This window comes from Scyliorhinus torazame, chromosome 1 (assembly GCF_047496885.1).
Source record: "Scyliorhinus torazame isolate Kashiwa2021f chromosome 1, sScyTor2.1, whole genome shotgun sequence".
Classification (NCBI taxonomy): domain Eukaryota; kingdom Metazoa; phylum Chordata; class Chondrichthyes; order Carcharhiniformes; family Scyliorhinidae; genus Scyliorhinus; species Scyliorhinus torazame.
Genome location: NC_092707.1, coordinates 185490948 through 185514383, shown reverse-complemented (window position 1 = coordinate 185514383; position 23436 = coordinate 185490948). Strand labels below are relative to the sequence as shown.

The window sequence follows — 23436 nt, the reverse complement described above, 5'->3', positions numbered from 1 at the left end:
GCTTTAATCAAGCCTGACCAGAGTTTGTACTTTGGGGTAAGATTGATGAGCATTTTATAACTGCAAAGCCAATCTGATCTCCAGTGAGAAACATTCAACATGGAATGGAGTCCACTCTTTGATACAATCCCTTCCTGTCATTGAAATAGTTCAGTGGCTAAAGGTCTTTACCTTATGTAATTGTTCAACATAAGCTGAGGCATGTTGGAAAAGCCACGTACAAGGTGCAAATCAGAAGTGTATTGAAATACTTGTTTTTATCCTTTCACAGTGAGCATTGCTGGTTAGGCCAGCATTTATTGCCCATCCTAAATTGCCCTTGAGAAGGTGATGGAGCTGCCTTTTTGAACCACTGCAGTCCCTGTGTTGGAAGAACACCGACTGTGTTGTTAGGGAGGAAGGTATAGGATTGTGACCCAGTGACAGTGAAGTAACTGTGATCTATTTCCAAGTAAGGATGGTGAGTGGCTTGCCAGGTTACGTCCAGGTGGTGGTGTTCCCGTATGTATGCTGCCCTTGTCCTTATAGATGGTAGGTGGTCATGGGTTTGGAAGGTGCTCCTAAGGAGTTCCTGGTGAGTTCCTGTAGTGCATCTTCTGGATGGTACACACTGCTGTCACTGTGAGTTGGTGGTGTGTGGAGTGAACATTTGTGGATGGGGTGCCAATCAAGTGGGCTTTGTCCTGGATGGTGTCAAACTTTTTCAGTGTTGTTGGAGCTGCAAGTGGAAAGTATTCCAACACACTCCTGACCTGTGGCTTGTAAATGGTGGACAAGCTTTGGGGAGTCAGGAGGTGAGTTACTCGTCACAGGATTCCGAGCCTCTAACCTTAACTTGGAGCAATCGTATGTATATGAATAGTCTAGTTCAGTTTGTAGTTAATGGTAAGCCCCAGGATGGTGATAGTGGGGAATTCAGCAATGGAGATGCCATTGAATGCCAAAGCATGATGGTTAGCTTCTCTCTTATTGGAGATGGTCAAACATCCCACTTTTGACCTTCTGATGGAAGGAAGGTCTTTGATGAAGCAGTTGAAGATGGTTCATCCCAGGACATCACCCTGAGGAACTCCTGCAGTGATGTCCCGGCACTGAGATGACTGACCAACAACTACAAACATCTTCCTTTGTGCTAGGTATGACTCTAACCAATAGAGGGTTTTCCCCAGATTCCCATTGACTGCACTTTTGCTTGATGCCATACTTGGTCAAATGCAGCCCAGATATTAAAAGGAGTCTCGCTCACATCACCTCTGGAGTACATCTCTTTTGTCCCCGTTTAGACCAAGGCTGTAATTAGATCAGAAGCTGAGTGATCCTGGTGGAATTGAAACTGAGCATCAGTAAGCCAAGTTATTGTTAAGCAAGTGCAGCTTAATAGCACTGTTTATGACCTTTTCCAACATTTTACTGATGAGTGAGAGCAAACTGATGGGGCGGTAATTGGCTGAGTTGGATTTGTCCTGCTTTTTGTGTACTGGCCGATTTTCCACATTGCTAGTGAGGTAGCTGTACTGAAACAGCTTCACTCGGGGTGTGACAATTCTGCAACATGTGACTTCAGTATTATTGCTGGAATATTTTTGAGATCCATAGCCTTGCAGTATCCGGTGCCTTCAGCCATTTCTTGATATCATGTGGAGTGAATCGAATTGACTGAAGACTGACATCTATAATGCTGGGACCTCCGGAGGAGGCTGGGATGTGTCATCCATTCGGCACTTCTGTCTGATGTGCTGGGCTCCCCCAGCATTGAGGATGGGAATATTTCTGGAGCCTTCTCCTCCAGTGAGTTGTCTAATTTTCCACAAACATTCACGATTGGATGCGGCAGGACTGCAGAGCTTGCCTGGATGAGTGTAGCTCCGACAACATTCACGAAGATCAACACCATCCAGGACAAAACAGCCCATTTGTTTAGCACCTCTCCCGTCATCTGAAACATTCTTTCCCTCGACCACCAACACACAGAAGGAGCAGCCTACTAGATGACCTGCAGCAACTCAATCATAATAATAAAAAGAAAAACAGGGCTCCTTTGATAGAACCTTCCAAGCCCGCAACCACTACCACCTAGGAGGACAAGGGCAGCAGGTGCATGGGAACACCATCACCTGCAAGGTACTCATCAAGTCACACACCATCCTGACCTAATAATAATAATCTTTATTAGTGTCACAAGTAAGCTTACACTACTGTTCTTTCACTGTCACTGGGCCAAAATCCTGAGATTCCCTTTCAAACAGCACTTTCGACATCACATGGACTGCAATGGTTGACAGCAGTGGATCACCACTACCTGAGGGCAATTAGGGATGGACAATAAATGCTGGCCTAGCCAATGGCTCCCTCTTCTGTGAAATAACTAAAATAAATTGTGGATTGTGCAATGGAGGGGGGGAGAAAACAATCAACTAGAAAATGGGGAACTTGGAGGTCAGTTATTTGCTGGTTGGTGTCCATTTGTCCTTTTATTTAATAAGTTTAGCCTTTTCCGTACTTGGCATACATAGTTTCGACTAATTCTTTAGACTCTGAGACACCAATCACTCACAATTCACCGGAGAGAAATAAATGTGACTTCTGTGGGAGATCCCTTTTATAATGTCATTGAATTATGGATCCAAGTTTTTGTCATTTTGCTTTCACCATTGGCAGCTGTGTCCTGTGGCAATCCTGGAACGCCACCCAACGCTCGGATCGTGTACAGCAATAAATTGGTCTTTTCGAGTTCCATTACCTATGCCTGTCGGGAAGGCTATTATTCAACTGGTTTGCTAACAAGGCACTGTACTGTGAATGGGACCTGGACCAGTGTTCTTCCACAATGCACAGGTCAGCTTTTTATATCCATTTTCTCTTCATGTGGCAGCGTGGTGTACATATCGAAGTTGAAACTAATATTGAGCTACAATGATGTATTGCCATGTCGTTTTATACATGCAATGCGGGGCATTTTAAGCACTTCTTCTTAAAATAAAGGGGGAGCAAAGCAGGGGGAGAATGCCTAACCTGCACCAGGGAAAGTGTTTGTTCCAGTCTAAGCTTTCCTCCGACAGGCAGAGATTTGGCAAGCCATCCAGCAATTCTTGTTGCATGTTGGGAATGAAAGATAGTCAGGTTCATAAATGATGCAGCACTAATTAAATCACACCATTATACACTATGAAAGTGACACTTGGGAGGAAGGAAAATGTCAATTTTGGATCAAAAAACACTGCTCCCATTTCATTACAGACACCGGATGGTAAGTGGCTGCTTGTGAGCTTCAATCAGCTGTTTTTTGTCCTTCGCTGCAGTTTCCCTTGAATTTTAAAATTATGCAAACACAGCTTATAGTCCAACCTATTTCAGCAAATGTTGACCTTATCTACTTTGCTTATGCCTTAAAAGCTCTTCTCACTCTTAATTTTCTCAATAAGAATTTCCTTTATTTCTGAAAAACTTGATATGTATCAAACTAAAAATAAAACAAAGACACTGGAAATATCAATATCTGAAGGGGGAATTTTGATACTGATGAAAGCATGGAGTGTTTCTCTTCCAGCTGTTGATGGAATCTCCTGGATATTTCCACCCTTTTCTGTTCTTATTTCTGAATTGCAGAAATAACATTTGATTCATATTCTCTTAAGTCATATGGCGTAGAAGAGGGTGGTGAGGGCGGCAGAGTAGCACTGTTCCTTCACAGCGCTAGGCTCCCGGGTTCAATTCCCGCTTGGGTCACTGTCTGTGCGGAGTCTGCACATTCTCCCTGTGTCTGCGTGAGTTTCCTCCGGGTGCTCCGGTTTCCTCCCACAAGTCCCAAAAGACGTGTTTGTTAGGTAAATTGGACATTCTGAATTCTCCCTCTGTGTACCCGAACAGGTGCCGGACTGTGGCGACTATGGGATATTCACAGTAACTTCATTTCATTGTTAATATAAGCCTACTTGTGACAATAATAAAAATTAAAATTATTATGAGTGATGGAAGTTAAATGCTGAAAAAATTTCCCTTTTTCCTCAAGCTCTTTCTGATTTTGCAACAAATCTGAATTGAGTGTGGGTCAGCATACTCCAATCTTCTGTCAATAACAGACCGTGAGCTGCTGGCCATAAAGTGCACAAAACAGGCCCAAATGGAATGCCTTCCTTAGACAGCGTGACTGGCATAAGGAAGGGCAGTACAGTGGCACAGTGATTAGCACTGTTGCCTCAGAGAGCCATGGACCCCTGTTCAGTTCTGGCCTTGGGTGACTGTGTGGAGTTTGCATGTTCTCCCTGTGTCTACCTGGGTTTCCTCCAGGTGCTCTGGTTTCCTCCCACAGTCCAAAAATGTTCATGTTAGGTGGATTGGATGCTAAATTGCCTCTGAGTGTTCAAAGATGTGGGGTAGGTTGCTCTTTCAGAGTATTAGACTTGATGGGCCAAATGGTCTCCTTCTGCACTTTAGAGATTCTATGTTATGAATTCACTTTGCTGCAGTAAGTGAGAAATAGTTTTGGCACAGAGCAATGCCGCTGGAGTGCACGCCATCTCAGCCTGCGCATGGGAGAAATGAAAATGCATTGTATTCTGGGTACTCAGCTGACTCATCTCTTGCAGTGATTAATTGTGGCGACCCTGGATTACCAGCTAATGGGATCAGAATCGGCACTGACTACAGCTACAACAAGACAGTGATATTCCAGTGCATGCCCGGTTACACGATGGATCTGTTGCGATATTCCTCCCTCACTTGTACCAAAGACAGAACCTGGAATGGAAGCAGACCAGCCTGCAGATGTAAGTCAATCATTTATGACAATATGCAAGACAGACATGGGTCTTAATTGGCTTGTGATCCTAACTCTAGGATCATCCATTAAACATTTTTTCTTCCAAACACAACTTCATTTTTAATTGTCTACTTATGGTTATTTAAGAGGCTTCCTCACATATGAACGGTTTCAGCAGTGACTCTAATTACAGAACAGTCGCACATTGGACTCTTGACTTAAAGACTTGAGTTGAACAGCCAAGGGTATATTTCTCTCATGCTAGAGAAATGAATAAATTACTGAGAATGATGATCATTATCATAAAATTACTTGCTTCCTTAATTATTCTTCCCTTGGGTGAAGTGCTAAAAAGCAAATAACAAAAAACAGAGAAAGACGAAGAAAGAAATCCTGCTGTTAATAGCTGTTTAAGTCAATTAAAGAAAAACTCTTTTTGTGTTTCTCAGGGGAGAGGTCAGTGTTTATTTCAGGTTTGACCTGCTGTTGGTTTTTGAACCTCTTCTCCGTGTATTCATGCAACATTGGCAGTAACAGTGGACATAACCTTCCCATGCTGCTTGTCGGTGGGGTGGGGAAGTGTGGATTGGGAAGGTCTCCGAAATTGAGTTGAGTCACGATCATGACATGATTCTTTTCTGGCTTTCCCGGGACAACAATGAAGGCAAGCAGAAAAACCCGCCTCAATCTGTTGAGTAAAAATGAAGTTGTTTAGGTTGCTCACAAGGTAAGTACAAAGTGCTTCAGCTCTGATTTGTGGATTTCCAACCTATTTCTCGATCTGTAAGCAACTCACCAGACTCACTGAGGCAGGTGGACAGTGGGAGGGGCTCTTTAGAGTTGGGAAGCCATTGAGGAATTCCAGCCATGGCCATAGAGAGACTAATTATTTTATTAATTTATGGGATGCGGGCATCGCTGGTTAGGCGAGCATTTATTGCCCATATCTAGTTGGCCTTCACAAGATGGTGGTCAGGTGCCTTCTTGAACCGCTGCAGTCCATGAGGTGTAGGTACACAAACAGAATTAGGGAGGGAATTCCAGGATTTTTAACCAGCATCAGTGAAGGACCGGTGATATATTTCCAAATCGGGTGGGAGAGAACCTCCAGGTGGTGGGGTTCCCAGGTATCAGCTGCCCTTGTCGTTCAAGATGGCAGCAGGAATGGGTTTGAAAGCTGCTGCCTAAGGAACCTTGCTGAGTTCCTGCTGGTGATCTTGTGTATGGCACACGTGGCTGCCACTGTTCGTCGGTGGTGGAGGGAGCCAATGTTTGAGGAAGAGGTAGCAATCAAGCAGTCTGCTTTGTCCTGGATGGTGTCAAGCTTCTTGAGTGTTGTTGGAGCTGTCCTCATCCAGGCAAGTGGAGAGTCAACAGCAGAGGCCATACTACCACCAGCACAAGGGGCAACACCAACAGAAATACCAGCTGCCTTCACTGTAACTGCTCTTGTGACATTGGCGAGCACCAGTGCCTCTGAATCTTCAGGATCTCATGTTGCTGCTGATACTGCAGCTTCCTGGAGTAAGGCCCTCTTCCCAATGGACTTGGTGTGTACGCAGTGCCAATGGTTGACCAGGGTGCCTGTCATTGGGGAGCCACAGCTAACCCGGTCCCAGCCCCTGGACCACTATCTCTCACCTAGTTACACGTTCTCATGCAATTAAAGAGAGAAAGCAGAGGGGTTTGAGCTTTTTTAATGATTTCTGTGCAGAGGAAGGAAGGACACCATTTATGAAGTTTTACTTCCATCAAATATCCAATCAGGCTTAATTAAAAACATTAAAACATAGGTTCAACATAAGCTGCTCTTAATTTAGGCAGAGGGATTGTAATAAGTAAAATAGCTATGAGTAAATGGTCCCAATCTGTCACCTCTGTGACCAGTGTGTTGTGCCTGCATGTTTACACAGAGAATTATTGACAATGGGTATGATCTATCGGCCATGCTGCACTCGAAAAGCCGCTCCCGGGATCTACCCGGCTCGCTGTGCCTCACAATATCTAACGCGATCTTGCAAGATATTGTGACGTGAAGCCTGCCCATTGTGGGTGGGATCACCTTTTGGCAAAACTGCATATTAGAGTGAGACAGCTGGTCGCGCATTAATATGCAGTGCACTGAGGTAACCAAGGTGTTGGGATCTATCCACATCGCCTTGGAGACCTCGGGCAAGTGCCGTTCAGTGCAGGTCTCCGCAAATGGGGACCAGATAGAATGGCACTCATGAGGGGGTCTCCTGGGGGGATCAGATGCTCCCAGGTGCTTGCCCTCTGGCAGGGTGGCCTGGCACTTGCAGTCTGGCTGTGCCACCTGGGTGCCAGCCTGGCACTGACAAAGTACCCAGGTGGCACATCCAGCTGGCAGGGCCATTGCCAGTGTGCCACACTGGCAGTGCCAAGCTGGCATTTTGTGTTCGACGGTGATTGGGTCAGGGAGGTGCACTGCGCAGGTGCAGAGGGGAGGTCGTATCAGAAGATCAGGAGATTGAGACACCATTTAAAAATGGTATCCCAATCTCTCGCTGCACTGTGGAATTCAGGCGAGCGGAGCTCCTCAGTGCAGAAAACAGGGCTGAGTGCAGCCTCGGTCGCGCGTTCCCCGCTGAGGCGCCGTATCTAACTGGATGGGCGTTAGATAGTGTGGTGTCTCTCAGCGCTGCGAGCACCGGGTAAACACGTGGTTAAATGTGCTCGCTGTGGGACTTTGTTCCCATTTGGTGAGATCGGTCCCATGTGTTTGCTGAGGAAAATCTGTCCCTCATCCTTCCAGAGGTGTTGGTCTCAGAAATCCTGCAAACAACACAAGTCGTTCAATCACCTGGGCCAGTGTAATCGGGTAGAGGTGAGGAGAAGGTGCCAGTTTGAGTTGGACAAAGGAGTTGGAGAAAGTTGACAGTATGAACTGGGGGGAGTGAGGGGTGAGGGGAGAAGAAGAATGGCAGCAAGAACTGATGGGGAAAAAATCAAGCATTAGTGGGTGAGGAAAGCAGCTTGAGAAAGAAGAAAAGAGACACCTCAGTTTTAAAATTTAAAATTTTCAACCTTATTTACAAACCCCGCCTGGCCTCTCCCTACCTCTGAAACGTTGTCCTCCTATACATCCCCGTGCAGTTTCTGCGCTCCACCACTTCGGACCACTTACACTTATCTCTGATTTTAATGGGCAGCACGGTAGCACAGTTGCTTCACAGCAGGGTCCCAAGGTTCGATTCCCTGATTGGTGATGTGTTAGGCAGGTTGGTTCAGTGTAGCCTGCACTTGATACAGCGATGCGAGAAACAGACCTCTAACACTGTGGAAGATCCAACACAGTTTTATTGAACGATAGAACTAACATACATCTTTAACTGTGGGTTGACACTATACTGAACTGACTGGAGACCTAGTACTAGCCTGAGCAGACTTACGAGCTACCGCATGGTGTTTGCACTGTGCTAGCTCGTGGACTCTGACTGTCTCAGTGGCTGGGTCCCGAGAGAGCGGGAAACCTAGTGCCCTCTGGCTTTATAGTGGTAGTGTCCTGTCTGGTAATTGGCTGCACTGTGCTGTGTGCTCAGTGGTCCTCCTGTGTGTCAATCACTGCCTGTCTGCACTTCATTATATACATGAGTGGATATTATGACATCTCCCCCCTTTTTAAAAAAAAAAAATGCTAAGGTGTGGATGCTTATAAATATATATATATGTGCCTGACTATATACAGAAAGATGTCTAAACAAACGTATATACATGGGAAGGTTGCGATAGTGCAGATACATGGCAAACGAAACGATATTTACAGAGGTCCAATTGGTGAAGTCACAAAAATGTACAAAAGCTCAGTCTATAAATTTGGCCTGTGTGGTGGGCGACGAATTCTTGTTGATCGCCACAGAGGCGGATTATGAGCCGCCTGCGCTTGGAGAGGCGGGATCACTGACATCGCAGTGGGTGCATGGACCGGCAGGATTGCTGGTAGGTCGGTGGCCTCGTGGTCGGGTACATTCGGAGGAGGCATCGTAGGCGGTGGGGCACACCGGTCAGGTAGCGGGTGTGGAGCTCTTCGCAGTGCCCGTCTGTTGCGCCGTAGCAGGGAGCCATCAGCCATGCAACAAGGAATGATCTTGGGGGCACTTGTTTGAGCACAACAGCTGTTGCTGACCAGCCGCCCTCAGGCAACTGGACACGAACATGATCAGTTGGGGCCAGCTCGGGCAGATCCGTGGCATGGGCATCGTACGTGGCTTTCTGTTGGGCCCGTGATTGCTGCATTTTCTGTAGGATTGTGAGGTGGTCAAGGTCGGGAACGTGGATGGCTGGAACTGTGGTCCTCAGAGTGCGATTCATGAGCATCTGGGCTGGAGACAATCCAGTGGACAGTGGGGTCGCCCTGTATGCCAGCATCGGCAGGTTAAAATCGGAGCCTGAATCTGCAGCTTTGCACAGCAGCTGCTTTACAATGTGGACCCCTTTCTCGGCTTTCCCGTTTGACTGCGGGTAGTGGGGACTGGAGGTAACATGGCGGAAGTTGTAGGACTGTGCGAAGTCAGACCATTCCTGGCTGTAAAAGCAAGGACTGTTGTCGCTCATTCCCGTGAGCGGTATCCCATGCCTGGCGAACGTTTCTTTGCAGGCTTTGATTACCGCCTTCGACGTGAGGTCGGACAGTTTCACTACTTCTGGGTAACTGGAGAAGTAGTCGACCAGGAGTATGTAGTCACGCCCCTTGGTGTGGAAAAGGTCTACACCTACTTTGGACCACGGAGAGGTCATGATCTCGTGCTTCTGCAACGTTTCTTTGGGTTGAGCTGGCTGAAACTTCTGACAGGTTGGGCAGTTGAGGACTGTGTAGGCAATGTCCTGGATGATGCCCGGCCAATAGACCACCTCCCGAGCTCTGCGTCGGCATTTATCGACCCCAAGGTGACCCTCATGGAGTTGGCCCAGCACCATAGCTCGCATACTCTGAGGAATTACAATTCTGTCGAGTTTCAGAAGGATTCCCTCCACCTCCTTCAGGTCGTCTTTGACGTTATAGAACTGGGGACATTGTCTCTTCTGCCAGCCATTGGTAAGGTACGGCATCACGCGCTGCAGCAGAGGATCCTTGGCTGTCTCCTCATGAATTTGGACCACCCGTTCGTTGGAGGACGGAAGGTTCGAGGCACACAACTGCACTTGGGCTTCTACGTGGCAGATGAAGTCACTTTGTTCATGCGGTGTGGTAATGGACCTGGACAGGGCATCTGCAATGATCAGTGGGCAGCACGGTAGCATTGTGGATAGCACAATTGCTTCACAGCTCCAGGGTCCCAGGTTCGATTCCGGCTTGGGTCACTGTCTGTGTGGAGTCTGAACATCCTCCCCGTGTGTGCGTGGGTTTCCTCCGGGTGCTCCGGTTTCCTCCCACAGTCCAAAGATGTGCAGGTTAGGTGGATTGGCCATGCTAAATTGCCCTTAGTGTCCAAAATTGCCCTTAGTGTTGGGTGGGGTTACTTGGTTATGGGGATCGGGTGGAGGTGTTGACCTTGGGTAGGGTGCTCTTTCCAAGAGCCGGTGCAGACTCGATGGGCTGAATGGCCTCCTTCTGCACTGTAAATTCTATGATTACCTGGCGTGTAGACCAGTTCGAAGTCGTAGCGGCATAGCTTTAGAAGAATGCGCTGCAACCGAGGTGTCATATCGTTTAAATCCTTCTGGATTATGTGGACTAGAGGTCTGTGGTCCGTCTCTACCGTGAATTTCGCCAGGCCATAAACATAGTCATGGAACTTGACTATCCCTGTTAGGAGGCCCAGACACTCCTTCTCAATCTGAGCGTACCGTTGCTCAGTGGGTGTCATGGTTCTGGTGGCATACGCCACTGGAGCCTAGGACGCGGAGTCACCCTGCTGGAGGAGCACCGCCCCAATGCCGTCCTGGCTTGCATCAGTTGATATCTTGGTTTCCTTGGTTGGGTCGAAGAACACTAGGACCGGGGCTGTCGTGAGTTTCGCTTTCAGCTCGTGCCATTCCTCTTCATGCGTGGGCAGCCACTGGAATTCCGTCGACTTTTTTACGAGATGGCAGAGGAATGTCGTGTGGGATGCCATATTGGGAATGAATTTCCCGAGGAAGTTGACCATTCCGAGCAAGCGGAGGACCGCCTTTTTGTCCTCCGGGGTCTTCATGGCATTGATCGCCGAGACCTTGTCGGTGTCTGGCCGTACGCCCTGCTGCGAAATGTGGTCACCTTGGAATTTGATCTCCGATTGACCAAATGAGCAGTAGGCCCTGTTGAGCTGAAGACCATGTTCATGGATTCTTTGGAATACCTGCTTGAGGCGAGCGATGTGTTCCTGGGGTATTGTGGACCAGATAATGACATCATCAACGTACACTCACACTCCCTCGATGCCCTCCATCATCCGATATGATGCCAAAAGTCATCCAGTTATAGCAGTAATGACCAAACGGGGTGTAGAACGTGCACAACTTGCGACTGGATGCATCCAGTTGTATTTGCCAAAAACCCTTGGAGGCGTCGAGCTTAGTAAAGAATTTGGCATGAGCCATCTCACTGGTCAACTCTTCTCGTTTTAGTATCGGGTAATGCTCCCTCATGATGTTTCGGTTTAGATCCTTAGGGTCAATGCAAATGCGAAGCTGCCTTGACGCAGACCATGGAGCTGACCCAGTGTGTGGGCTCTGTGACCTTTGATATGATGCGCTAGTCTTGGAGGTCGTGTAATTGCTTCTTCAGACGATCCTTGAGGGGCACCGGCACCGGGCGAGGTGCATGAATTATAGGAGTGGCGTTCGCCTTGAGCAGGATTTTGTATCAGTATGGGAGCGTGCCCGTTCCATCGAACACGCTGTGGTACTACGTGATGATGTCATCTATGTCGGCTTGCAAGTTTCCATCGGGCGAGGCCGTCGCCGGTGATGATGACATGGTGTGGACTCGCTGAACCAGGTTCAGGAGCTTGCAGGCACGAGCACCGAGCAGAGATGCTCTGTCAGGCCCGACGATTTCAAACCGCAGCATCGCCTTGATCGCCTTATTGGATACCCCCAGTTGACACAAGCCATTGGCAGCTATGGCATTGCCATTGTAGTCAGGGACCTGGCAGGCCGGTGGAAGAATGCTTGGTTTGACGCGGATGGTGTCGAGGTCGGACTTCGAGATGAGGTTCGCCGGTGTCCAGTCTGAACCGGATGCGGGCCTTGTTCACTGCGAGGACAGCAGACCACTTGTCGTCGGGATACACACTGAGGATCAAGAGGCGTTGCATAGGTGTGGTGGAAGGCGGCGCATGTGTAGTTATGATGCCCACGTGGTATGGGGACTTGAGGCACTCAGCATCCGGGACCGTCGGGCTGTCGGGATCGTACTCTGGCATGCCTTGTTGTATTGAGCGGACACTTCTTCGCCGCAGCTGGGATCGCTGGCTACTGAGCGGTGGAGCAGATCTGCAAAGGGCTGCGTAGTGGCCAAGCTTGCCACACTAGACACCGGCATCCTTTTGCCAGACATTGCCACTTTAAATAGGCGGAGCCACAATTCGGACACGTCATGACGTCGACGTCAGCATGCTCCATGCACCATAGCGCATGCGCAGTGCGGTTGGTCGACGTACGCACCTGCGCAGTCGGGTTGTCGGGCTCATTGTCCACTCGGTCGTGGCGCGCATGCACAGGGATCCAGGAAAAGCGTGCAAAACGGCCACTCTCCTCGATGCTCAGGCCCTGCATTTGTGCAATGGCCTGCACCCTTTCTGCCTCATGGGAGGCCAGCTTCGCAGTTTCTGCCACCCAGATGTGGGAGTAACGATTCTTAGCATGCTCATGGACAATGCACGTCTTGATAGCGACAGAGAGGGTCAACTGTTTGACTTTCAGGAGCTGCTGCCGAAGGGAGTCGGAGTGGACCCCGAAGACAATCTGATCCCGGATCATGGAATCAGCCATCGAGCCATAGTTACATGACTGCGCTCGGATGCGGAGATGGGTCACGAAGGATTGAAAAGGTTCATCCTTACCCTGAAGCCTTTGCTGGAAAATGTACCGTTCAAAGCTCTCATTCACCTCAATGTCGCAGTGGCTGTCAAACTTCAGCAGGACTGTTTTGAATTTTTGTTTTGTCTTTGCCGTCAGCGAACGTGAGGGAGTTGTAGATGTGGATGGCGTGGTCCCCCGCGGTGGAGAGAAATAGCGCGATCTTCCTGGCATCTGATGCTGCTTCGAGGTCGGAGGCCTCGATGTACCAGAGGAACTTTTGCTTGAAGAGCTTCCAATTTGCACCGAGGTTGCCGGAGATGCGGAGCTGCGGAGGAGGCTGGATGTTTTCCATGTCACCAGATGGCTGCTTGCTGGTAAATGCTGATTCACTCGACGTAGGTCCGTCAATTTTCAATATAATTCCGTGGTACCATGATGTGTTCGGCAGGTCGGTTCGGTATGGACTGCACTTGATGCAGCGATGCGAGAAACAGACCTCTAACACTGTAGAAGATCCAACACAGTTTTATTGAACGATAGAACTAACATACATCTTTAACTGTGGGTTGACACTATACTGAACTGACTGGAGACCTAGTACTAGCCTGAGCAGACTTACTAGCTACCGCATGGTGTTTGCACTGTGCTAGCTCGTGGACTCTGACTGTCTCAGTGGCTGGGTCCCGAGAGAGCGGGAAACCTAGTGCCCTCTGGCTTTATAGTGGTAGTGTCCTGTCTGGTGATGGGCTGCACAGTGCCATGTGCTCACTGGTCCTCCTGTGTGTCAATCACTGCCTGTCTGCATCTCATTATATAGATGCGTGGATATTATGGCACTTGGGTCACTGTCTGTGCGGACTCTGCACGTTCTCCCCTTGTCTGCGTGGGTTTCCTCCGGGTGCTTCGGTTTCCTCCCACTGCCCAAAGATGTGCAGGTTAGGTGAGTAGGCCATGCTAAATTGCCCCTAAGTGTCTAAAAAGGTTAGGTGGGGTGACTGAGTTGTGGGGTTAGGGTGGAGGTGTGGGCTGAAGTGGGTTGGTCTTTCCGGTGCAGACTCGATGGGCCAAAGGGCCTCCTTCTGCACTGTAAATTCTATGTCTAATCTCTACCATTCGTGCCTTCAGATACCAAGGCCCTAATCTTTGGATTTCCCTCCCTCTACCTTTCCACTTCAGTACCTCTCTCTCCTTTTAGGATGTCTCTTAAATTTGCGCTCTTTGCCTCAGTTTTTTGGTACTATCTCATCATGAGGCTTGGTGTTGAGTTTTGTTGGATAATGCTAAGATGGCAGATCTTAAGACTGTTTTTGTTACATTAAAAGCACCACATAAATGCGAGTTGTTGCTGAAATGGGAGCAGGTGCTTCGTGTCATTGTTTGATTGTATTTTTCTTATCGGAATGGAATCAGCCAACAAAAGGGATGAACTGATTGATCACTTTCAAAATTGGCTTTTTGGCTTTCAGAATTACATTGAACTATTTTTGTATTTTTTAATTATTGAGCCTGTGCTGCAGACAAATGAAATTTGCATTTTAATATATTCATTTCATCAGTGAAGGCTGCATCAAATAATTTTGCCCTTGGCAGTTTTATGATCAACATCTGTTGTGCTCCTTGCAGAGACTTTTGCCCATTTGCTGTATTTTTGAAGCTGCTTCGCTGGAAACAACCAGTCCAGGTGCTTCTATTCAGTGGCTACCTTGGCATTTCCAGATGTAAATTTTCCTTATCCTCTGATTTTCTTTGTGGAGAGGGATCAATTGAGTTTTCCCTTGGCTGATAAGGTCCTGCAGGGATCTGTTCTGGGTCCCCGTGCTATTTACAATGAAATAATATGAATAGAAACATCAAACAAATGCCATTGGGATCTCTGCTGAGTTGCTCGGTAATAATGTGAAGGGGTGATTTAGAATATTAAACAGGACCTGACCAAGTAAGCAGTGAGTGAGAGGTGCATTTTAATGTATCTTGGCTAGCAAAATTCGAAAAGTAAAATGGTCTGGCTGTGACTAGTGACCCCACTGCAAACATTCACTTAATGTGAACTCATTCTGAACAAAGTTAATGATGACTCTCTGGGCAGCACGGTAGCATTGTGGATAGCACAATTGCTTCACAGCTCCAGGGTCCCAGGTTCGATTGCGGCTTGGGTCACTGTCTGTCCGGAGTCTGCTCATCCTCCACGTGTGTGTGTGGGTTTCCTCCGGGTGCTCCGGTTTCCTCCCACAGTCCAAAGATGTGCAGGTTAGGTGGATTAGCCATGATAAATTGTCCTCAGTGTCCAAAATTGCCCTTAGTGTTGGGTGGGGTTACTGGGTTATGGGGATAGGGTGGAGGTATTGACCTAGGGTGGGGTGCTCTTTCCAAGAGCCGGTGCAGACTCGATGGGCCGAATGGCCTCCTTCTGCATTGTAAATTCTATTATAAAAAGCTTATGACTGTAAGTCAAGATGCGGAGATGTTGGTGTTGGACTGGGGTGAGCACAGTAAGAAGTCTTACAACACCAGATTAAAGTCCAACAGGTTTGTTTCGATATCACTAGCTTTCGGAGCACTGCTCCTTCTTCAGGGGAATGAAGAGGTATGTTCCAGAAACATATATATAGACAAATTCAAAGATCCAAGACAATGCTTAGAATGCGAGCATTTGCAAACCATTGTTTGCAGCAAACTACCCAGCCTTCAGAACAGCGACCATGACACCACACAACCCTGCCATGGCAATCTCTGCAAGACGTGCCAGATCATCGACATAGATACCACCATTACACGTGAGAACACCACCCAACAGGTACGTGGTACATACTCGTGCGACTCGGCCAACGTTGTCTACCTCATACGCTGCAGGAAAGGATGCCCCAAAGCGTGGTACATTGGCGAGACCATGCAGACGCTATGACAACGAATGAACGGACATCGTGCGACAATCACCAGGCAGGAATGTCCCCTTCCAGTCGGGGAACACTTCAGCAGTCAAGGGCATTCAGCCTCTGATCTCCGGGTAAGTGTTCTCCAAGGCGGCCTTCAAGACGCGCGACAATGCAGAATCGACGAGCAGAAACTTATAGCCAAGTTCTGCACACATGAGTGCGGCCTCAACCAGGACCTGGGATTCCTGTCACATTACATTCATCCCCCACCATCTGGCCTGGGCTTGTGAAATCCAACCAACTGTACCGACTTGAGACAATTCACACCTCTTTAACCTGGGATTACCCCTATCTCTGGATCTATAAACACTTAATTCACTGCAAATGCTCGCATTCTAAGCATTGTCTTGCATCTTTGAATTTGTCTATATATATGTTTCTGGAACATACCTCTTCATTCACCTGAGGAAGGAGCAGTGCTCCGAAAGTTAGTGTTTGAAACAAACCTGTTGGACTTTAACCTGGTGTTGTAAGACTTCTTACTGGACTGTAAGTCAAGTTAGCTAATGATCTGTAAATAACTGGTAAATCCACATGTGACAATGTGTAACTCAGTAAAATTTGAGTTTGAAAGGAAGTTGAGGATTTTGAGACAAGTGACTGGGATGTTTCCAGGATTGTGAGGTCGTAATTTGTTTCCTTGAATGTTAAGCATTGAATCATGCTTACTTCTAAACTGAAGTTTAGTACTCTAATCCCATTTTTTCTGCTTTTTCTCATATCCCACTTGATTTTCAAATCCTTGTTCAATTCTCTGTTGTTGTGAGTTAAGGGCAAGTTTCCTCTTTCCTTCTGGGGTGGAGTCTTACCCAAAGGATAGCACCCTTTGTAAGGCAGCACTTTATTCCTATGGCATTGGGTTCTCTCATTAAAAGATAATGAATTGTTGATAGTTGAATGGTCTAGAGTGTGAATGTCCTGTTACTGAAGCAGTTGGAGTTTCTAATGAATTATGCTCTTTTGCAGCAATCACATGTCGCCCTCCTCCCAGAATCCTCAATGGAATTGTAATGGGAACAGACTTCAGCTGGGGAGCCAGCATCAGCTACACCTGTACTGAGGGATACCAGCTCTCATTACCTGCTGTGCTTACCTGCGAGGGGAATGGGACCTGGGTTGGGGAGATACCTCAGTGCTTTCGTAAGTATATAATCAATATGCGAGATCCTATACCAGGAACAATTCTGACACCTGCCCCCAGCTTTACTCACACGCAGGCCAGGAGCAGAAAGAAAGAACTAAGCGTGCATTTCATGATCTCAAAAGGTCTCATCGCACTTTCCAACTAATTAAGCACTTTTGAAGTGTAGTCATTGTTGTGATATTAGAAACACAGCAGCCAATTTGAACACAGTAAGCCCCTAAAAACAGTATTTAAGTAAATGACCAGGGGCAAAATTCTCTCGAAACGGCGCGATGTCCGCCGACTGGTGCCCAAAACGGCGACAATCAGCCGGGCATCGCGCCGCCCCAAAGGTGCGGAATGCTCCGCATCTTTGGGGGCCGAGCCCCAACATTGAGGGGCTAGGCCGACGCCGGAGGAATTTCCGCCCCGCCAGCTGGCGGAAACGGCCTTTGTTGCCCTGCCAGCTGGCGCGGAAATGACATCCCCGGGCGGCGCATGCGCGGGAGCGTCAGCGGCCGCTGACAGTTTCCCACACATACGCAGTGGAGGGAGTCTCTTCCGCCTCCGCCATGGTGGAGACCGTGGCGGAGGCGGAAGGGAAAGAGTGCCCCCACGGCACAGGCCCGCCCGCGGATCGGTGGGCCCCGATCGCGGGCCAGGCCACCGTGGGGGCACCCCCTGGGGCCACATCGCCCCGCGCCCCCCCCAGGACCCCGGAGCCCGCCCATGCCGCCTTGTCCCACCATTCAAAAGGTGGTTTAATCCACGCCGGCGGGACAGGCAATTTATCGGCGGGACTTCGGCCCATCCGGGCCGGAGAATCGAGCGGGGGGGCCCGCCAACTGGCGCGGCCCGATTCCCGCCCCCGCCGAATATCCGGTACGGAGACTTCGGCAACCGGCGGGGGCGGGATTCACGGCAGCCCCCAGCGATTCTCCAACCCGGCGGGGGGTCGGAGAATGACGCCCCAGAAAGTGTGTTTTGGTGATTAAGGTAGTGTCGATTAAGGACTGATCATTGGCCAGGACAACACCCCTGCTCCTTTTCAAATAGCGCTGTGTATTATGGATGCTACGTTAGCTCTCAACAGTGGCTAAGAAGCTGAACCAGAGCCATGTTTGAAAGCTTTAAGAATGTGTGGGAAGATCAATTCATTCCAGGAGTGATAATATAAGAAATTGGGCTTGGTTATTTTATAAATAAACCTTATTAAAACAAAAGAAAATAATTTTTTTAAAAAACTTTTAACTACAACCCGAGCAATAACAGATTACATGCAGTTTATTAACCTTAACACACTAGTTCCCATTAAACCATACTGTAACAGAATATGCAGCCCTCTTGCCACTTTTGCAGGCAGACAAAGGCAATGCTGGCATTTACAAAGCAATCTTTTTTCTGGTAGGGACGTTCGTTCTGAACCCTTTTCCAAAGTCTCCCCCGATGGCAACTTTCATGACCTTCTCGGTCGATTTCCAAAACCTTCTCCTCTGTAACTGTTCAAAACTGCATTCCTTCTCTCTCTCTAAACTCCACCCAGCACCTTAAACAAAGGTTTGAGTTTCCAGACTTGAACCTATCATCGTTATCTTGGCTGATTGCCCACTCCCATTAATACAAAAGAACAGAACCATGTTATTGATATGCAACTAACCTCCCATTGACAGACAAAGAGACCATCAGACTCTATAATGGGCAAACAACTCGAGTGACAGGAGTGTCCTGAAGAACAATGGATCTGCGGGCATTGTGTGTATTCCCAGTAACAAGTTTATGTCTGACTGCGACAATATAACTCTACTTATAGAGCTTAGTCACAACCTTAGCTAGTAACCATAAAACTATCTGAGATGTACACTGAGGAGTTGGGCCATTATTGGATGGAATAATTGACAAAACAATCAGCCTGGGAGCCCCCTCCTGCTGCCCACCCATCTATGACCATGAGAAACCTCGTTTGGGACTGACTGAGGCTCCAGCCCGAATAAAGTCCCATGAAGATGAGTCTCAGTCTAATTTCCAGCCCTCTGCTGTATTCCTGCCAGATTTTCCATGGGCGTGTACTGGAAGGATCATAAATTCTCATCCCCTTGCGTTTCGGGCTTTGCATACGTAGCTGCTGTTAATTTTTTATTTCATTAGTACCAAAAATCTGTAATCTAACCCATTCTGTTGATGATTAACTAGGCCGTGATTCTCCCGGAATCGGCTGGACGGCCCGTACCGGCGCCAAAGGGCGGCGAGAACCACTCCAGCGTCGGGCTGCCTGGAAGTTGCGGAATCCTCCGCAGATCCGGAGGCTAGGCCGACGCCGAAGGTCCTCTGCCGGCCGGCATGTGTTGGCGCAGGACCGCCAGCGTGTTCTAGCGCATGTGCAGGGGGTTTCTTCTCCACGCCGGCCATGGCGGAGCCTTACACAGGCCGGCGTGGAGGGAAAGAGTGCCCCATGGCCCAGGCTCGCCCGCAGATCGGTGGGCCCCCCTGGGGCCGGATCCCCCCTCTCCACCCCGAGTGCTCCGCTAGCCACCCTCCAAGCCAGGTCCCGCCGGTATGGACCATGTCTAATCCACGCCGGCGGGACTGGCCGAAAACGGGCGGTCGTTCGGCCCATTGGGGCCCGGAGAATTGCCGGGAGGGCCGCTGCCAACAGCCCCCGACCGGCGCGGCGTGATCCCTACCCTAAAACTGGCCCCGGAGAATTCGGCAGCCGGCGTCGGAGCGATGGGGCGGGATTCACGCCGCCCCCCTGGCGATTCTCCGACCGATCGGGGGGTATGAGAATCCCGCCTCTAATGTTTGCCCTTTCTATTCTAACCCAACCAAATTCTGACTTAATGGGGAAAAATAGGATGTGCCTCAAGAAGATAACATTACACTCAATATACATTTCATGGATCAGGTGGTATTCCTAATATTTATAGAGAGCTCCCTGCGCACAACTTACTGCCATGCTCCCTACATTACAACATTAACTCCAATTAGTATTTCATTAGCTGTAAACAGCTTTGGGATGTCCAGAGGCCATGAGCAACACATATAAATTTACATTTTTCTTTTCTTCTAGTGCTGAACTGCTAGCTAAAACTTCTCCCCTTTGTTCTTTTCCATCTTCTGGGAACTCCACCTGAATAAATTATGTAATTGTAACAGCCTTATTTTTCAAGTATAAAATCTTTAAGTATTCACTTTGTGCACAGACGATCAAGTATGTCCTTACATGGCACAAAAAAAGGAAATGATTTTAGCTGGCCTAAAATCCAGCTCATGGGTGTCATGGACTTGGTAGCTGTCACTGGTGTGTGTCAACAGTAGTCGTCTTGGGATTTAGTGAGGCTGTCTCTGATCTCTGCTGTGCCTTCAACTTTGTTTCTCATCCCAGGAGTAACATTCACACAGTTAAGCCCCAAAATATAATGCTGATGCCAGGAAAAGAAACAGCTACCGCTCAGCAAACAATAGAATAAAATGATGTGATGCGACTGCCAAAATATCTGTACACCCCACTGTGCCTACAGATCATCCAGAATGAGTCGTGATTAATTTAGCTAAGGCACAAAAGGAAAGTGCTCCCACAAGCTTAATGATTCACTTTTGGCCTTTAGCCATTCCCTGATATCTGTGATGTTTCATATACAGTTTCTGTTTTCACCGGCATAACAGATTTACTCCTGTTCAGAAACCCAGGGCGCAATTCTCCCATCGGGAGTCTAAGTGCCGACGCCGGAGTGAAAACCGGAATGTTTCACTCCGGCGTCGGAGCCCGCTCCCAGCCCCCTATTCTCCCGCCCCCGGGGGGCTAGGAGCGGCGTCGCGTCATTTACGCGCGCCAGGCCTTGGCGCCGCGTAAAACCGGCGCCGCGTAAATGACGTCACCCGCGCATGCGTGGCTGCCGTCCTCCCCGAGGCCGCCCCACAAGAAGATGTCGGATGGATCTTGCGGGGCGGCGGAGGAAAGGAGGTCCTCCTTCAGAGAGGCCGGCCCGCCGATTGGTGAGCACCGATCGCGGGCCAGACCCCTTTTGAGGCCCCCCCCCGGTGCAGGAACCCCCCCTCGCCCCACAGGCCCCCCCCCCGCCCCAGCATCCCTGCGCTGTTCCCGCTGGCAGCGACCAGGTGTGGACGGCGCCGGCGGGAACCCGTTGTATTGGGCAGGCCGCTCGGCCCATCCAGGCCGGATAATTGCCGCTCGCCCGTTTCTCCCAGCAGCCAGCCGTGATTCTCGCCACGCCGGTTTGGGAGGGGGGTGGGAGAATCGCGTGCGGGCGCCGGGGTGGGACACGCGCAGCGCCCCAGCGATTCTCCCACCCGGTGGGGGGGGGGGGAGAATTCCTCCCCCAGTGCCAACACTATGACACCTGTAACTTCTGAGCAATTCTTGGAGGTCTTATACACGAGTAACCAAACACCAGGACAGTGGCCCAATCTAGCTGTTTCCTAAACTGAGCAATTTCTGATCGAAGAAAATGGCCGGGATTTTCCGGCTCTTCCTACTGGCGGGATCTTCCAGTCCAGTCCAAGTCGATCCCCCCTCCCCCCCTCCCCGCCCGGGTTCCCCAGCTGCAGGCCGGGTGAGCCATACAAATTGCCATTGGGGGGGGGGCCTCCTGTCTGTGAGTGGGGGGTGTGGGGGTGGGTGGAGGAGTGGGGAGGGGAGGCAGAGGGGCTGGGAAAATTCTGGTTAAAGTATTTACTCTGCATGGTGATATAACCAGCTGACAACACCTGACATATTGGGGAGGAATAAATACCATCAACTTTGAGTGGATTGCAGCAGATTGATACGTGTCGTGAGCCGCCAGCCCTGCCAGCACCTGAAATAATTATGGATGCCTGAAGAAGGATCCAATGGGAGGGAGAGAAAGAGAAGCAGACACAGTGCTGTTGGGCAGGACATGTCTCTCAGCCTCCATACATCGATCGGAATGATATATGATGGCACATTTCTAGCCCTAGGAGGCCATTTCTGACAGGTCTGAAGCATAACGGTTGGCGACAGCTGTTTATTTTTGTTGGTTAAGCATTGTTTACTGATTTCGCCTCCATGTTTGTCGGTTCATGACAAAATGCCTCCACATGAATCCAGCTTGGATGATAATTGCATTTGTGCTTTCAGCTCACATGTGACCTGTCTGAAGAATTTCAGATAAAGAGGAAGCACAAAGCCACACATGACTTTAGAAGTGAGAGTGCAACTTACCAGTAATAATTCGTGCCATGGTTTGCATCAAACCACAGTTGGGGGAGCGATGGCACAGTGGTATTGTCACTGTCCCCATATTCCAGAGGCTCAGGCTAATGCTCTATGAACATGGGCTCCAATCTCACCATGACAGCTGGTGGAATTTAAATTCAATTAATTGATCTGTCTCACTCTAATGTGCAGATTTGCTAAAAAGTGATCCCACCCCCAATAGGCGGGGTTCACAACACGACATCTTGCAAAATCACGTTAGATCTCAGGAGGCGTGGCGAGCTGGGTAGATCCCGGAAGAGGGATCTCCCGGCATCTACCGGCCAAGTCACACCACGCTGCCTTTTGGGCGTAAAGCAGCCGATAGATTCTGCCCTACATATTTTTAAACTTTGTTAAAGGTACTCTGTTCACACCAACTACACTGGGTTACACTAGAATGTCTGCCAGTTCAGCTCAGCATGCCTGTCTGAAGCAGATGAACTTGCTTTATAATGGCCACGTAGGTCCAATAATTTCATATCCCAATGGTAGTTGCCATTAAGGAAGTAGCAAATCAGCAGTGGAGAACTTTATAATACATCCGCACTTTAAGTTATGAACTTGGACAACAGGTTAAAGTTCTGTGGATGCCCTGACAGCAAAGCAGGGTATCTCGTTGAAATTCTGGTGTCCTTGGAGGGCAGGAGGCTCAGAGCATTGTTAGTGATACTGCTTCCATTGTACAAATGAACCCTTTCTCAGGCATTGGAACGGGATCAGGACCAGGGCAGATAAATGGTTTGTGCATGCAGCCACGGAACAATGTTTGCAGAATGCTCTCAATCAAGTATGGGTTTGAAAGGCTATTTATGTCTTTCAGAGCACTCATGGTGAGGCACTGATAAACAGCAAAACTATTTTCTGGGTGACTTGAGGGACTTGGCTATTGACTATTGGCTATTGAGTCTTGAAAGAGGATGACTGGATTATTACAAAATTGAAGTATTATTATGGACTTTGAGTTGGGATAGCCCATTTAATTCAACACACACAGCTACGGTCAGAAAGTCCGCATCCTAACTTAATGCAAATGTTTGTTCAGTTATCCCTAGGCAAATTTACTCGAGGTTAGGACATGGCACATAATTCAAATGCAAACATGCTGTGTGATTCATTCCATTAAATGTGCAAGCCAGGCAGCAAATACCTTTTGAGTTGACAAGTATTTGTGTCGAACATCTCCAAGAGTTCGCATTTACATAAGTTGAGCTGTCCAAATCAAGGAATGGATTTGAAACCTTCAATGCAATGGTCTAAGCCAGTTAGATCCCACAGCTGGAAAATATATATTTTTAAAAAGCTGTGTGCTTAAAAGTTAATGACAAAATTATAGCAAGGCTCAAAGAATGTGTTCATTCACTTTGTTCTTTCCGGAATTTAATTGGTATATCTACTGTTCAAGAAATTTGCTTGTTGATGTCTG

At 48.6% G+C, this 23436-nt stretch overlaps 1 protein-coding gene across 1 annotated transcript in view; it reads left to right on the top strand.

The window, feature by feature from the left end:
- csmd2 (CUB and Sushi multiple domains 2) overlaps positions 1-23436 on the top strand; it is a 995459-nt gene that overhangs the window by 903704 nt on the left and 68319 nt on the right. Inside the window, exons 55-57 of the mRNA XM_072502405.1 lie at positions 2659-2835; positions 4587-4766; positions 16621-16794. Of these exons, the coding sequence (XP_072358506.1) occupies positions 2659-2835; positions 4587-4766; positions 16621-16794 (531 nt within the window). The remainder of the gene's footprint in view (positions 1-2658; positions 2836-4586; positions 4767-16620; positions 16795-23436) is intronic.